This window comes from Aplosporella prunicola, assembly GCF_010093885.1.
Source record: "Aplosporella prunicola CBS 121167 unplaced genomic scaffold K452scaffold_14, whole genome shotgun sequence".
NCBI classification, from domain to species: domain Eukaryota; kingdom Fungi; phylum Ascomycota; class Dothideomycetes; order Botryosphaeriales; family Aplosporellaceae; genus Aplosporella; species Aplosporella prunicola.
The window spans coordinates 870,886-884,737 of record NW_022983542.1 but is presented as its reverse complement, the minus strand read 5'-3'; the positions used below and the strand labels follow the sequence as shown (position 1 = coordinate 884,737).

The window sequence follows — 13,852 nt, the reverse complement described above, 5'->3', positions numbered from 1 at the left end:
GAGCTGAGAGGGTTGTGATTTGTGCTGGTTTGGTGCAATGGTGGGTGGGAGGCGGCTTTTATGTCTCAGTGATGGATGACTGCGTAGTAGACGGGCTTATCCTTCAGGATGGGCTTGTTATACTACCTGAGACAGCTGGGGCGGAGTTTGCAGGAAATATACACGTTATACTCATAGGTTCAGAAGAGTCGGGTTGTATATCAGATGTTGATGGGTGGAACTTATTATCTACATCGTCATTTTAACAATACCTCGACTGTGCTGTCTTTTAATACTTGGGAATAGGATAGAACAAGAATATTTGAACATGTAAACCGTCTTGCTTGCCAGTTTACACATTGAAGAAGGAGAGGATTAAACAGTGAAGGATCCGGGTGGCTGCGGCGCGGACACTCCGCGGATTCTCCGCGGCCCCGCTTTATGGGGTCGCCATGACGCGCCCCGGCGCGCTGCTCCAACACAAACTCAACGTCGTCAGGACGGCTACACCACTCTCCATGGACCAAGTCGTTGCGATTCCAGCCCTTGCCTGCCGTTGACTCTTTCACAGACGGCTATCTCAGCGCATCAATGGGCCAGAAAAGAGCAAGGGCTGATCAGTGGCCGACATCGCTTCCTTTACGAAAGCCCTTCCCTGGTGACAAGACCTGGACAGCCTTCTCTGCGGCCGTGGTAAGAGCCTGAAGAAGCGGCAGCGCGCACGAATATTAGCCATAGAAGCTATATTTACTAGGACTGAGGGCCGTCCTGCATCAACGCTCTAATTCACATGTTCGACTTGTCGATCGTCTGGCACATGTACAATAGCGGACGTGTGCGCTGCCAAGCCGTTTGTAGGTCCTGTGTGCCGATCATGACATGGATAGGTAGGTGATTGCACCACCTTGCCATGTCTATGGTTTTTTGCCGCTGCTGCCGCGGCTTGCAGAAAGATTTTCGCACGGCTGACCAGCTGCAGTGGAGAATTTTGGGGGCCCAAAAAATGGCAGAGAAGAAAGGAAATAAAATGGTAAAAATTTGTAAAGGTAGGTTAGTCGCTGTGCTACTTATCAATGACGGTAGAGTATTATGCTTTTGCGCCATTTAAAGCATTAGCTAGTTCGAGTGTTATCATCACTTTGGAAGCTGAGTGTGTGCTAGCTTATTACTTACTACTCTCTTTTCGCAACTGCCAATGCATATATGGTCAGCTATAGGCAGGGTTTTGATAGGACATTCTGCGGTCAGTGGGCGGTGAGCGTGTGGGGAAACAGGGGTATACTGGCCCCATGGAGAGGCAGACATACGTTGATCACGTCGCGGATGCTTTCTGGTTGGTTGGTTTGCTGAAGGTGTAAGCTGTTTAGGCGGAGGATTTGTGGGGATGGCATGGGGTGGGACAACAAGGAGGTGCACTAACATGCCCCATAATCCGCGTGGGACAGTCGAAGTAAAGGGGAGGATTCAAAGAATCTATGGCCAACTCACAAATTTTTTCGACGCCTTTGGACGACTGAACCATCTACACAGGGCAACTATGGCAACCAGCTACAACTTAGCGCCAGTGGGAGAGGGTGCAGATCCTTCAACGTCTCGCGGTTCTCTTTCCGTACCCGATCGAAATCCGGACTACAGCACACTGGAAGTCTTACCGGAGGGCACCCTTGAAGTCGACAGAAGCGCTTCTTTACCCGAAGTCGATCCAGGCACTGATCCGGAAGCCATACCCAAGTCAGCTTATCCGCCAGCCTATGCGTCAACCTATTCAGGCGCCGCTCAAGAAAAGAGGCATACCGATTCCCGCAAGTGGCTTTGGATAGTGTTCAGCATCGTCGTCTTCAGCATCGGAATTGGTGTCGGCGTGGGTGTGGGGGTTGGAGTGTCTCGTGGGGAAAAGTCTTTCACCGGATCGAATGATGACGCATTATTCCAAGGCAGAGTAAATCCAATCTCGAACCTGGCGGCCACGAACTACACAGATACGGAAGGAAACGAGCACTCGCAAGTGTACTATCAAGATGGATCGTTACAGATCTGGATGGCGGATTGGGACGAGTCGACCAACATTTGGAGTCTATCTCGGGTGCAAGCAGTAGATAACACTACAGCCATCGATCCGAAGAATGGGACAGCAATAGCGGCGTACAACTACTGGCCCGACAATAACCCCGACAACCAAAGCGATTTCAAACTCGCTTTCATGGACAATAGCAGCACCGTCCACGTCGTCTGGGCCTTCAACCGCGACACTCACAACTGGAAAATGAATGACGATAAAATCGTTGCGGTGCGGGCTTCTCCAGACACTATCCTGGCAGGGTACTCGCGACAATGTCCCAGCGAGACATGCGCAAGCTCGGCTTTCACAGTCTACAGTGACGTTCGCGGCTACCCCAACATCAAATATCCCAGCGACAACTACGACGGATGGGTCCTGCCCGCGAATGTAAGTGCCGACAAGTGGACCACTGTAGCCGTGGTCCCGGTCCCGAAAAGACCGAGACAGAGAGACGAGGTAAAGCGCATTGCCATGTACCTGCGCAGCAGTGATGGGAGAATGTTGGAGCTGCACCAGGCCGAAAACAGCACCAAATGGTTCAACATAAACTCGAGTACGCTTACCCCGGTCCGTCAGTCCACACATATTGCCCTACCAAGCTAACAAACATGATTTCTCACAAGCTGCAGCAGGCAATCTCACCATCGACAAAGGCAGCAAAATAGCCGCCATGTCGAACTTGGGCGAAGACCAGTTCTTCAACGCACAAGTTCTGACATCGAAAACAAATGGCGGGGTGAGGTTGTCCTACTTGGGCAATGGCTCGTGGTCCTCGGTCGATTCTGTCAAAAATATGGAAAATGTTTTGCCGCTTTCTCCGATTGCTGCTACGCAGGCTGGCCGTGTATATGCTTTCGAGGAAGGGCCGCAAATCGTCGAGTGGTTGCGTGTTGATGGTGAGGTACCGACATTTAATCGCGTGGGAGTCGTTAATACAACCAAAGCTTAGAAAATTGGTTCGTCGTAGGGATACAAGGATTCTAACGATGTACGACTTTTAGACGACAGGGTAACGGTCGTAGGTACCTTAATATTATTATTTATTGAAAACCTTCCTCCGTTTCGGTTCCTTGGTCCACTTAAATATCGTGTTCTCTCACTGCAGCCATAAAACGAAATTAAAATACCAATCCTGCGTAAGTTTGTGTTAGGAGAACAGACTACGCTTAAGCAATACGTACTCAAACCTGCTAACCACAAGCCATAAGGCCGAAAATCTCGAATCTTCCCCTCAACTAGCCTAGTTTATCAATCCCCGCATTCAGCACTTACCCTTCTCTTTCAAAAATATTTACCCTTCTCTCAAGACGACTAATTAATAACATATGCAGACGTCTTAAACACTCAGTACTGCTCGGATCAGCAAGCCTCTACAGCTATGGTAAGGTCTGGGGCTCTGTGCGGGATGAGCTCTGTTACATCCGCCGGTGTCGTTGTTGATCTGTCAAACTAAGAACCAGAAAGGTTTGTATCACCGTTACAATGCATGAGAAACTGAAGCTCCGGAATTTGACTGCAGCTGAGGTCTGGATGATAGCGCTGATGCAATATTTAGAGTAGTGAGCGAGTATTGGAAGCACTGGCTTTGACGGCAGCACGGTTTATGAATAGGGCGGTAAAGGCATTGAGTGAGTATTTCCGAAGCAACAAAACTAACAACATGGACAACATGGGGAAAATGACCTGATCACCTAGAATATGTATGGGTGTTAGTTACTAAGCTTACAGCGTTGAAACGTTAACGGTTTATCCGACGCTACTCAATCCTCATTCAAGTGAAAGAAAATACTTTAGTGACGATACTGGAGATCAGAAGCTTGTGCTGATGTAACCCATCTCTAGCCATTACTGATGCCTAACATCTTCATCATCGAAACCAGAATATCTACATTAAGACACAAACTTCAACTAAACCTCATCCGCTTCTAAAAGTCTTTTACTGCCCTCGTACAGCTTTCAATTGGCAAACTCGGGCATAGGATAAAGACGACCGAATTTCGGTGTCTTAGGTATTCGAGTATAGAAAAGAAGAGGCACAACCGCAACTTAATAGTTTAAATATTAGTAGATAACAAATTCTAATATTAGACTCGACTTAGCAACTTACCGCAGCTGGCTAACCGTTCACAATAAAGTGGTTGATGCATACCGGAATACTAAGACAGACAGGAGATTATTATCAGTACATTTCAGGATACACATTTCCTTGTTTACTACTGCCCTAATATATTTCGTCTACTCTACGCTTTCCCTCTTCTTACCTCACTCCCGCTCACCGGCCCTCTGGTCGCTACCGCGCTGCAGTAATAAGCTGCACACCCTACAGCTCATACATACCCAGCCAAGCCCCCCATATTCCATTGAACCAAAGCCGGCCGCAAATATTTAAACCCCTTAAGTCTCAGTAACCTGTCCAGCTCGAACACAATCCAAAATCCGCTACCAAGAACTACCAGAAGGACGCCAACATGTCCTTGTTATCGCAGGCGGAGTAAGTTCGTAGCTAATCAATTTAGCCTTACGCTCGCGCACCCCATCCGAAAGCTCTATCACAACAATACAATCAAGGCATCAATAGGACTACAAACCCACGTCCGCATATCCCGAGTTTATCCACTCACTCACGGGCAGGGATGTCGCCGACGAGCGCGAGCGCGTGGAGGAAATGGTGGGATCCACGGAGAAGTATCAACGATATAGCCATCTAAAGCAAACCACATCACCGCCACATAAAGATCTTGTTCACTATTCTCTAAATAGTTATTCATCATCAACCTAAACAAAAGGTGAAAAAAACCCCGCGCTCCAAATACTCTAAGGGTTATAATCAGTACCTTAGAAGTTATCGTACTTAGAAAATACTCCCCCAATTGAAAACAACTTTGTGTGGTAGGGGTAGCAGCGGTTGTAGCCACAACAGCCACAGCCGGTGGTGCGCATAGCTGGGATCGATACTAACGCTTCGTAGAAGGTAGCCTTAGGGTCTGCTTCGTCGGGTTACGTATTTTCCAGTGTCAGGGGTTCCACGTGCTAGAATACTCGCTTCTAGACATCAAGTCTAACTTACTGCTATTCCTACCGCAACCCTCTCACCAAAAACCCGTCTCCCCCTTCCCATCAGTAAGCCAAGCAGAACAAACATCCACTTTCTCACCCATCTCCTTACTCCCACTCCCACCACACCCACAGCCAGCGTCTCCACAGCAAACACACGACACACGAACACAAAAGCTCATGTCTCTACCCACCCCGAGAAATCTAGGCGCCATACAAGCCTTATTTAATAAAAGAGCCTACAGCCGCCAGCCTTATCTTTCCAGTACTTTTAAAACCCTCTTGCGGCTACTACATGTACAACTTCACAAGTAGAAATTAAAGACAGCCATCTTAATAGAGCGGTAGTATAGGTCTTTAACTATAGCGTATAGTAGGCATCCGTGTCAGACGATAGAGATGGGGTTAGATGTTAAGAGTTTTGAGGCACTGCACTGCGCACGAACGAACGAGGAAAGTGTAGTGAAAGCAGCTGTGTGCTTAGGGTTAGTGGTTCGTGTGTCTGCTTCTGGCCGCATGACTCTTTTGTGGGCGGGACTGGAGTGTTGATTTGGCGCATTGTCGAGAGTTGGAGTCGGACTGAGAAGGGAGGCACCAGTTACGGGAATTAGTTTTAAACCCCACGCCAGGACTCCAGGAGCCGGCGGATTTTTTGTGTAAAAGAGAGTAAGTAAAGCGTTGTTTGCGCCTGCAGGTGAATAACGGTGATGTTTAAGCTGTCTTCTAAGTAAGCGTCACTGAATGCCACTTACGTACCTATAGTCAGTCCATAACAACACGTCCAGTGCATCACGGGTTAAGAAACGATCGAAAGCGCCCACACCCATCCTTCCATGCTCTTCTCAAAGCTTACATACATACCAGGCACTTCCACAGTCGCCACCAACACGGTAGAATCAGCACAAGCGCATGCCTCACCAGCCAAAAACAGCAGACCAGACCGCTCACCTCTCTTAGAAGCGTTCGCTGTCCGACAAGCACCGCCGTGCCTCGCAGCGTCTTTATACTTATACTCGCGGACCAGAACCAAGCCTCTCACCCTTCCGACCCACCCACAAGCCACAGTCGCCGCAACTACACCCGCCCGGCCTCATCTCACGCAACGCCACCAACCAAGCACCAAGCACCAAGCGCCCAGCCACGCACGCCCAGCACCAGCCCGAGGCCAGAGTCCAGAGCCCAAAGCCCAGACAGCCGCCCCAAACGCTCTCGAGTCTCGCCGCCAAAGCCGGCACTCCGAGCAGCACGGCTCAGCGTAGCGCAAGAATCACACCACCCTGGCGCGAAGCCGACTACCCAGGTAGGTATGCCAGCCAGGAGGTGCCGCCTCCGCGGCCACAGCCCCACGATCTCTGCCCGTCTGTTCCGAGACTGGCTATCGCGCGCCCGCGATCTCTACACCCAGCACCGCGCACCGGCATCGACCGGCGAGCCAAACCTGCGGAGATAAAGGCACGTTTGACGGGCCGAGCGGCGCACATGCGTGCGCGTGCGCGTGCGCGGGCGTCCCGGCTCTGGGCCTGGTAGCGGGAAGAGGCGCCGCGGGCACGGTATGTACGGTACGCAGGCAGGACGAGGCAGGCAAGGCCGAGAGTGCTGTAGCAGGAAACGTACTCCGTACAACCGGGCCGGACGAGGGGGCAAGGTTTCCGGAGATGATCGAAACAGGAAACAGAGACAGAGAGGGAGAGGCCGCGTGGGCGACCCAACACTACTCGATACCCCCTCCCACACAGCGCAGGCACGCAGCGTGTTTCGCAGCGCGGCGCATGCCCGCCGTATGTACCCCGTCACCCGTGCCGCGCCGGCCCGGCCAACCAGCCACTCAGTTGGCGTTGCGCGCGCTTGGTGTCTTTGCTTGGTGCCCCTCAGTGGGGCGCGTCGCGGGGTTTATGCGTCCGCTGTAAACTTGCTGCACCGCGCGTCCAGCCTTCCGGCGCCCGGATCGGAAATGCATATCTGTTGTAAATCCGGCTCCAGCAGGGCGGGATGACTGAGCGTGTGTGTATGTGTGTTCCGGCGAGATGGATACACGCAATGCCGGGACGAGTGGTTGGGCTCTGTTGGGTCTTGGGGTGCACTGCTGTGTGGATGAGCAAGCTCTGGGCACCGGGGATCAAGGGGAATTTGAAGCGGACGGGACGGGACTGTGTGCGTGTGCGGTGGGAGGTGAGGCATGTGTGTAGGTAAGAGTTGTTGTTCGGGAAAGAGCGCCGGTGGTGTGTGGTAGGTATGTACGTCTTGGGTGCAAAGAACACTTACGATAGTCGCGCTTGCCCTCGTCCTGTGCTCCGCGGTGTACCAAGTCAACTGTGCGTCTGCGACAGCCATGGCGAAGATCAGACACGAACCCGTACAAAAGAATGAGAAAAAAAAATATTTTACCCGGATCTCCCGTTTTTCTGCAGGGCCGGCAGCAGCGGCGGAGATTTCACACGGCGGGGCGCAACAATAGTGGATGATCTCCACCAGGACCACAGCGCCGACAGACAGGCTGGCCTAGACGTGATTGCAGTGAAGCTCCCGCAAGGCCGCCTGACGTGACCGGACCGGACCTGACTCTGCTCCTACGTACACAGTTGGTGATAGTCGCCGCCGAGGCTGCTTTGAGAAGAGCCGAGAGGGGGGACGCGCGTGTGTGGCTGCGATATTGCCCGATTTTAAGACTTGGAGCCGCGGAGACGGTTCTTGCTTCCTTGTTGGCATTGGAAGCGTTACCTAAGGTACACACACTTGCACTTCAGGCTGTGGGTTGGCTTTGCAGTGGCTCAGGGGTATTAACCAACCGAGATCTCGGAGACTGCATCCCAAAGCAGAAAACATGACGGTGTGAAGAGAATGAGCAGATAAGGAAGTTTCATAACTAATCTCACTCACCAATCAGAGCCGTTGGCGAAAGTGCTAGCCGAGCTGCTTGCCTTACTGCACAATGCCGCGGACCGTTGTGTATGTTTCTTTTTTCCCCAGGAAAATGAGAGGCGAAAGCCACGGGTTAGGTGAAGTATCTAGATAAGACAGAGGTTGGTATTGTATGGTCCCGGTAGTGCCTGGCGTGCCTGGCCCGGTGCTGGCCCCTGCGCCGATCAATTTCCGAGACAACGTCGTTGTGCCATTGGCCGTCCTGTGCGCGCGAGGTGTGGAGGTCGAGGCCTGGGTAAATTCTCAGTCATTTTAGAGTTTGCTGGGAGAAGCTGGTTGAGTTGGGTTGCAATTGCTGGCGGGCACTGGTGAGGAAGCATCTGGATAGTGTTTCCGTGCGGTTGCGGCGGATGTTGCCGCGCGGAGACGACGCAGGCCCCAATTTCAAGCTTACTAGTAAGTACAATACAAGAAACAGGAAGGTCAAGGCGAAAGTCGGCGGGGCGATAATCCGTTTCAATCAATTTGATACAGAAGACAGTATTGTACGAACACACACGTGCACTGGGGATGCCACGGATCTGACGACGGCGCGCGTGGGGTGTGATATAGATGATACTGCTGTTCACCGTGCAGTGAAACGTTGTTGATGGGCCTTGGTTATCAAAGAACTACGATGATGTATAGTGATTCCACGTGCCTGCTTATTTATCTGCGTGGGGCTGAGCGGTATCTGCGCGTGCGGTTTGATGTAAAAAGCAGATGCGTACGAGCGTGTCTCAGTGCCTAGGTGCCTGGATAGTGTTCACAGTGGATGGTGGCGCGAGATGTTGTAGCAAGCCTTGCTTTTAGCATCGAGAATAGCACGGACGAAGGCGCGCGTGAACGCGCTCTTTCCTCTCGGGGAGCGTGACAGGCGGAGGCGGCGCTGCCGGGTCCTTGCGCTGCGTACCTGCACTGGCTCTGAGAAGGGCGACACCAGGGCACGCAAGCTGTTTCCATTGATAGATGTAGCACAAAATGCATCAAAACGAGTCGCATTGCAGTACAGTACGTGGTAGTCGGTGGTAGACTTTGCGGTGACGTACTCTTAAGCTTCAGCCCCACAAGCCCGATGCAGGTCGCAATGCCGCATACGATGGTGTGACATTGCTTTTTCTCTGCTATTTTTGGGGGCGTGCGGGAGGGACAACAATAGCAGACGGAAATATAGCTGCGCAAGAGGCATAGGAGGCCGATCACCATAGATCGGATTTTCGGACTGCATGTGATATGTGCGTGAACGGCGCTTGCGGATTGCGGGAGGTTCAGCTGATCGCCGACAACGTCCGTGTGAGGCTCTGACCGGCCAACAGCTGGCTGGCTTTGAGCGCGCGCTGTCACCGTCGCCACATATGTCGTTGTCGCCATCGTCATCTCCCGCATATGCATGACATTCACCGGTCGCATCGTCTGAAACTTTTTTGCTCCTTTGCTGTGCTATGCGGCGGGTCGCGTGTCGTCATGCATCCCGAGCGGCAGATGGACATCCGATGCCTGCTTGCTAATGTTTCCATGACGACGTCCCGATTAATTCAATAATCGCTCGGGGATCGTCGTTTGGTGCCGTGTGCCTGGGATTGGGGGCTAGAAGAAGCGCGCGCGAGCTTGTCGACGGCGAAGAAAACGAGAAGGAAGTGAGTGTGAGAGAGAGTAGCAGAATTAAGGTGGCAGAGTGAGGTGGCGATGAGAGTGGGTGTGAGTGAGTGGGCAGAGAGAGAAGAGAGATGGAAGACGCAAGAGAAGCCAGTCTGGAGTCCCGCGATGGAGTGCGGGGACTCGGTTATTCTAGCGGGCCGACGAGTCGTTCTAGAAACACGCTTGACGAAGAACGCGTACCCCGACACTAACCTCCCTCCAGCCCTCTTCTCACCACCAACACTTCTTCTCCACGAGCGAGTCAGCGAATACGCACGTAGAAAGCTTTGCAGCGGCAGCCCAGCACGCCTCAGGCTCGGTCCGCTCCTCGCGCAAGCCCTCGGGCACATTAACGCCTCGCCGGCATGCCGGCCTTTGGTGCCTTGGTGCGGGCCGAAAAGCTGGAGCATGATTCAACAAAGGATTTCCTGTACGTGCGTACGTACGCATGCCGGCTGCCCCTCATTCCGACACGATTCCTGAATCCCATGGCCCCTTGATTTCTGCTCGCGCGAGCAGGATCACGCATTAATCATATATCCACGCTCCCGGAGGGCGGTGAAGACTCCGGATATAGCTCAACAAGCCGATCGCGGAGAGAAGGCCTAGACGTGAACAGTAGACCCCGCCGGAGACTAGCTGGGGACCCTTTGATCCTTCGAAAAACCCAGAGACTGTGGCGCCGCGCCACTGAGGACCGGCCGTCTGCACAGTCTGCAGTGCTGTGTTGTCTGCCATACAACGTATATTGAACAACCGAGTTCTCGCTTGCCGGACTACCTCGCCCCAAGTTTAACGAACGTTATATTAAAGGCGCAGGGGGATGATCCTCACGGGTGTCCGTGGCGGGAACGCTAGGTTGTATACCAAATCCTAGGCAACGGGTAGCTTGTACAAACTCACGCCAGCAGAAAAAAAAAAGAGGTCAGCGCGCCGTTGAAGGGTTTTCAGAGGCCCGAGCGGATGCCGACCGTTGAAGGATGCCGATGGAAGTCGCCTCACAGCCTCACAGCCTCACAGGCGCTCATCGCGCTTCAGCGGCCCGCAGAAGTAGACGCCTGCGGCGGTTGCCGATCAGTGATGATCAAGGTGGGAATCACGGTGATCTGATGGCAATAGCGACAGAAGAATGTAACGGGCGGTGGGCTCACCGTCAGTCGGCCTAATTCAGGTCAAGGGATACGGCGCCTCCAATCACACGGGGCGTGGGTGGGTATCCGCAGGAGCTCCAACCATGATCCCAGCTTCTCCAAGTGCTCTCCATGTAACAGGGTCGCGAACAGGGCAGCGAGGGTGGGCCTTCCGTGTCAATTCGCGAGAACAGAGCAAACGGCTGATTGGCTTGGTTGGCCGTTGGCGACAAAGCAGCATGCTGATTGGAGCGGGTGGCCAAAATCCTCGCTACCCATCTGCCGCTGCCGAACTGGTGTGTCACCCCTTCATGGACCAGCCCCCGGGGTCTGCACGCAAAATGGCGTTCGCTTGTCCTCCCGTCTCGAGTCCACCTCGTCCTTAAAGGTATTTGCCCTGCCTGTGGCGCCATCCTTTTACCTGGGTTTGGGGCTGCAAGCCGTTGACTACCCTTCGCCATTGGATACGATGCACCTGTACCATTCATCATGACCTCCAACGATTCTTCCACCACCATTCAATATGTGGATCCTATGAATGATCCTGCCACTCTTTTGGGCTTCATTATCACCTTCCAGGTATGTTCCGACATGATCCAAAACGGTGTTGCTGTTTGCTGATTTACGCAATAGGTCATCGCGTGGCTGGCCGTTTTGTTTAGACTCTACGCTCGTTTCAAGCTCGCCCACAGCCCAGGGTGGGATGACGTCTGGGTTGTTTTGGCTTGTGTAAGGGAGACCTTAGTTGAGTTCTGTTGCTTATGCTAACCCTTGATGGTCGCTTCAGATTTCGGTCACGATAGGGACGGGTTTTGTATCACAATGTCAGTCACCACCTGCCACCAGAAAAAGACATGTTTCACTAATACTTTATAAGTTCCCAAACATGGATTGGGACAACACGTCTGGGATCTTGATACTGGCGTATATGGGGAATACCTCCATGTAAGCACTCTCGCCGAACAAGGCGGTCTCTCAATCTGCTAAACTTCCGCGCAGACATTCTGGAATTCCAGTCTCTCATACTTTGCTTCGACCACCTTGATCAAAGTTTCTCTTTTGGTACAATATCTCCGTCTTTTCAAGACCAAGCCCGTGCTTCACGGCTGCTGCGTTGGCCTCATTGTCATAGTGAGCCTTTGGGGCACGACATACTTTTTCCTTCTTATGTTCAGCTGCTGGCCGGTGTACAAATGGTGGACCGAAGTGCCGGGCCACTGTTTTCTGTTCGGCACAGGCAAAACGGACCCAGTAGCATTTTATGTCGGCTTCATCAGCCACACCGGCGCGAACATGGCATTCGACGCCATCGTCCTACTCTTTCCTCTAACAGGCCTCTCATCTTCTGACTTCCAAGGCCGCCGGCGGGCCGGCATAGCCGGACTACTATTTATGGGCTGCGGGTGAGTGACCCTTGGTGCAGCCAGAAGCATCCCTCAAGCCGAAGCAAAGCTAACACAACGGTCCGCACGACAGTGTCGTCATCATCAGCGCGATCCGCGTGGCGGCGCTCGTGCGCACGCACGCGGGGCTCTGGCCCATTCCAGACCCGACATTCGTCGGCTCGACGGGCATCGCGCTGTCCTGTCTCGAAGTGGACGTGGCGATCCTATGCGCGTCGGTGCCGGTCTTCTGGCCCATCATCTCGTCCCTGTCATTCGACCGCATCTTCGTGACCAACGAGGTCATTGTGCGCAGCGAGCAGCGGCTGTCGCGCAGCGCCGACTCGGAGACGGAGCTGCGCACGTATCACAGCCTGGACAGCGCGAGCGGGAATGGCGGCGATGTCAGGCGCCATTACAAGGACCCGTATGTGATGGATATGGTGAGGCCGATTCATGAGGATGGCGATGGCGGCGGGACGCATGTGGCGCATGTTGGGCGCGGAGATGCGCCCGTGTAGGGTGCGTGTGGTGGATCTCTTCAAAATTTTATTTCTTTTGTCGTCGTCATGCTGATGAAGAGATGGATGAGACTGTGGGGGTGCTGGTGATGACTCCGACGATGCTGTTGATGCGGGCCCCCTTCGAGGCTGGCTGTGGTGGTGTACTCGCCGCGGCCGCTCGTGTTGGGCTATATTCTTGCCTCGCTGCTGCTGCTGCTGCTGTCTCCTCTCGGTTTGATCCTAAACCACCAAAACGGCCGCCTCGCCTTCCCATCGGTATTCTCGCCCTCCATAGCCGCTTCCATTGACACAGCATACACGACAGTAGGAAAAGAGCTAGGACATTAGCCAGCCAGGCGCGCGACAAACAACCGGACGGACAGACAAACAGGCAGCTACCCCACAAGCCTCCACCATGACCGCCCGACCACATGTTCCACCATGACCGCCCCGCCACGCTTCCACGCCGCACCAGCGACCCGAACCGCGTCCACCACACGGCACCGCACCGCACCGCACCGTACCACGTCGCGCTTCATCGAGCTGTAACCCGCCTCGCTGTCTCCTCGCTTGCTTTCTTGCTTGCTTGGCTGCTTGCATGTGCACAGCTCCGCGGGCCGCGTACGTGGACGTGTATGTCCGCGATATACACACCGTACCGCAACGCGGACGCCGACGCAGCACCAGCCTGTGGCAAAATGGTGTAGTGGGTGCGTGGGGTGGCGTGCGTGCATACAGGAGAGGAGGAAGAAGAAGAAGAAGAAAGAGAAGGGGAAAGAGGAAAGCGCACTGGCTTGCGCTCTGGCTGCACTACTGGCGCGGGACTCTGGCCCTGGCCCTACCTTTTCTTCAGCCGTGGCGCGTAAAACGGGATGAATGGACAGACGGACGGACGAAGAAGGGCGTGAGCATGGGCATAAGTGGAATCACTCGCTTCGCAGGCCGGGGCGGGGCGCCGTAAAGAGCTAAGTAGCGGTTGGTGGTGGTGGTGCGGTGCAAGACAGGCAGGCCACCAAACGAAAGCAAAAGAAAAAGAAAGAAAAAGCAAAAAAAACCATCATTGGCCACCATTCCATTCCACTCCGCTCCACCCCGCTCCACCCTAAGTCTCACCTCCCTCTCCCCCCTACCAAACAAACCCGACCGCCACCCCATGCCCACCCTACACCCCCGGTCACAGACGGGCATGCAGATTGCAAAACCCCTCCC

At 53.6% G+C, this 13,852-nt stretch overlaps 4 protein-coding genes across 4 annotated transcripts; 3 read left to right on the top strand and 1 right to left on the bottom strand.

Annotated features, from left to right (window-relative positions):
- The first annotated feature begins 1,425 nt into the window (after positions 1-1,425).
- Positions 1,426-3,098, top strand: K452DRAFT_319099 (uncharacterized protein). The gene is made up of 2 exons (XM_033544213.1): positions 1,426-2,591; positions 2,662-3,098. The coding sequence occupies exons 1-2, from the start codon at positions 1,517-1,519 to the stop codon at positions 2,985-2,987; spliced, it is 1,401 nt and encodes a 466-aa protein (XP_033397214.1). The 5' UTR covers positions 1,426-1,516; the 3' UTR covers positions 2,988-3,098.
- A 2,678-nt stretch (positions 3,099-5,776) lies between these two features.
- K452DRAFT_40247 (uncharacterized protein) lies at positions 5,777-6,498 on the top strand. The gene has a single exon (XM_033546618.1). The coding sequence runs from the start codon at positions 5,926-5,928 to the stop codon at positions 6,349-6,351; it is 426 nt and encodes a 141-aa protein (XP_033397213.1). The 5' UTR covers positions 5,777-5,925; the 3' UTR covers positions 6,352-6,498.
- A 1,952-nt stretch (positions 6,499-8,450) lies between these two features.
- On the bottom strand, positions 8,451-9,633 carry K452DRAFT_288195 (uncharacterized protein). Its single transcript, XM_033540607.1, has one exon. It carries the CDS (start codon positions 9,359-9,361, stop codon positions 8,738-8,740), a length of 624 nt encoding a protein of 207 aa, XP_033397212.1. The 5' UTR covers positions 9,362-9,633; the 3' UTR covers positions 8,451-8,737.
- Positions 9,634-11,123: 1,490 nt separating this feature from the next.
- Positions 11,124-12,684, top strand: K452DRAFT_40256 (uncharacterized protein). The gene is made up of 6 exons (XM_033546619.1): positions 11,124-11,337; positions 11,392-11,487; positions 11,546-11,582; positions 11,636-11,703; positions 11,758-12,161; positions 12,235-12,684. The coding sequence occupies exons 1-6, from the start codon at positions 11,248-11,250 to the stop codon at positions 12,659-12,661; spliced, it is 1,122 nt and encodes a 373-aa protein (XP_033397211.1). The 5' UTR covers positions 11,124-11,247; the 3' UTR covers positions 12,662-12,684.
- The last annotated feature ends 1,168 nt before the right edge of the window (positions 12,685-13,852 follow it).

What these genes read in the sequence shown, in the direction of transcription:
- K452DRAFT_319099 (XM_033544213.1), top strand. Translation starts at nt 1,517, where the DNA reads ATGGCAACCAGCTACAACTTAGCGCCAGTGGGAGAGGGTGCAGATCCT. An exon ending in ATGGTTCAACATAAACTCGA is followed by an intron (nt 2,592 to 2,661) that starts GTACGCTTACCC and finishes ATTTCTCACAAG; the next exon opens with CTGCAGCAGGCAATCTCACC.
- K452DRAFT_40247 (XM_033546618.1), top strand. Translation starts at nt 5,926, where the DNA reads ATGCTCTTCTCAAAGCTTACATACATACCAGGCACTTCCACAGTCGCC.
- K452DRAFT_288195 (XM_033540607.1), bottom strand. Translation starts at nt 9,361, where the DNA reads ATGGCGACAACGACATATGTGGCGACGGTGACAGCGCGCGCTCAAAGC.
- K452DRAFT_40256 (XM_033546619.1), top strand. Translation starts at nt 11,248, where the DNA reads ATGACCTCCAACGATTCTTCCACCACCATTCAATATGTGGATCCTATG. An exon ending in GCTTCATTATCACCTTCCAG is followed by an intron (nt 11,338 to 11,391) that starts GTATGTTCCGAC and finishes TTTACGCAATAG; the next exon opens with GTCATCGCGTGGCTGGCCGT. An exon ending in TATATGGGGAATACCTCCAT is followed by an intron (nt 11,704 to 11,757) that starts GTAAGCACTCTC and finishes ACTTCCGCGCAG; the next exon opens with ACATTCTGGAATTCCAGTCT.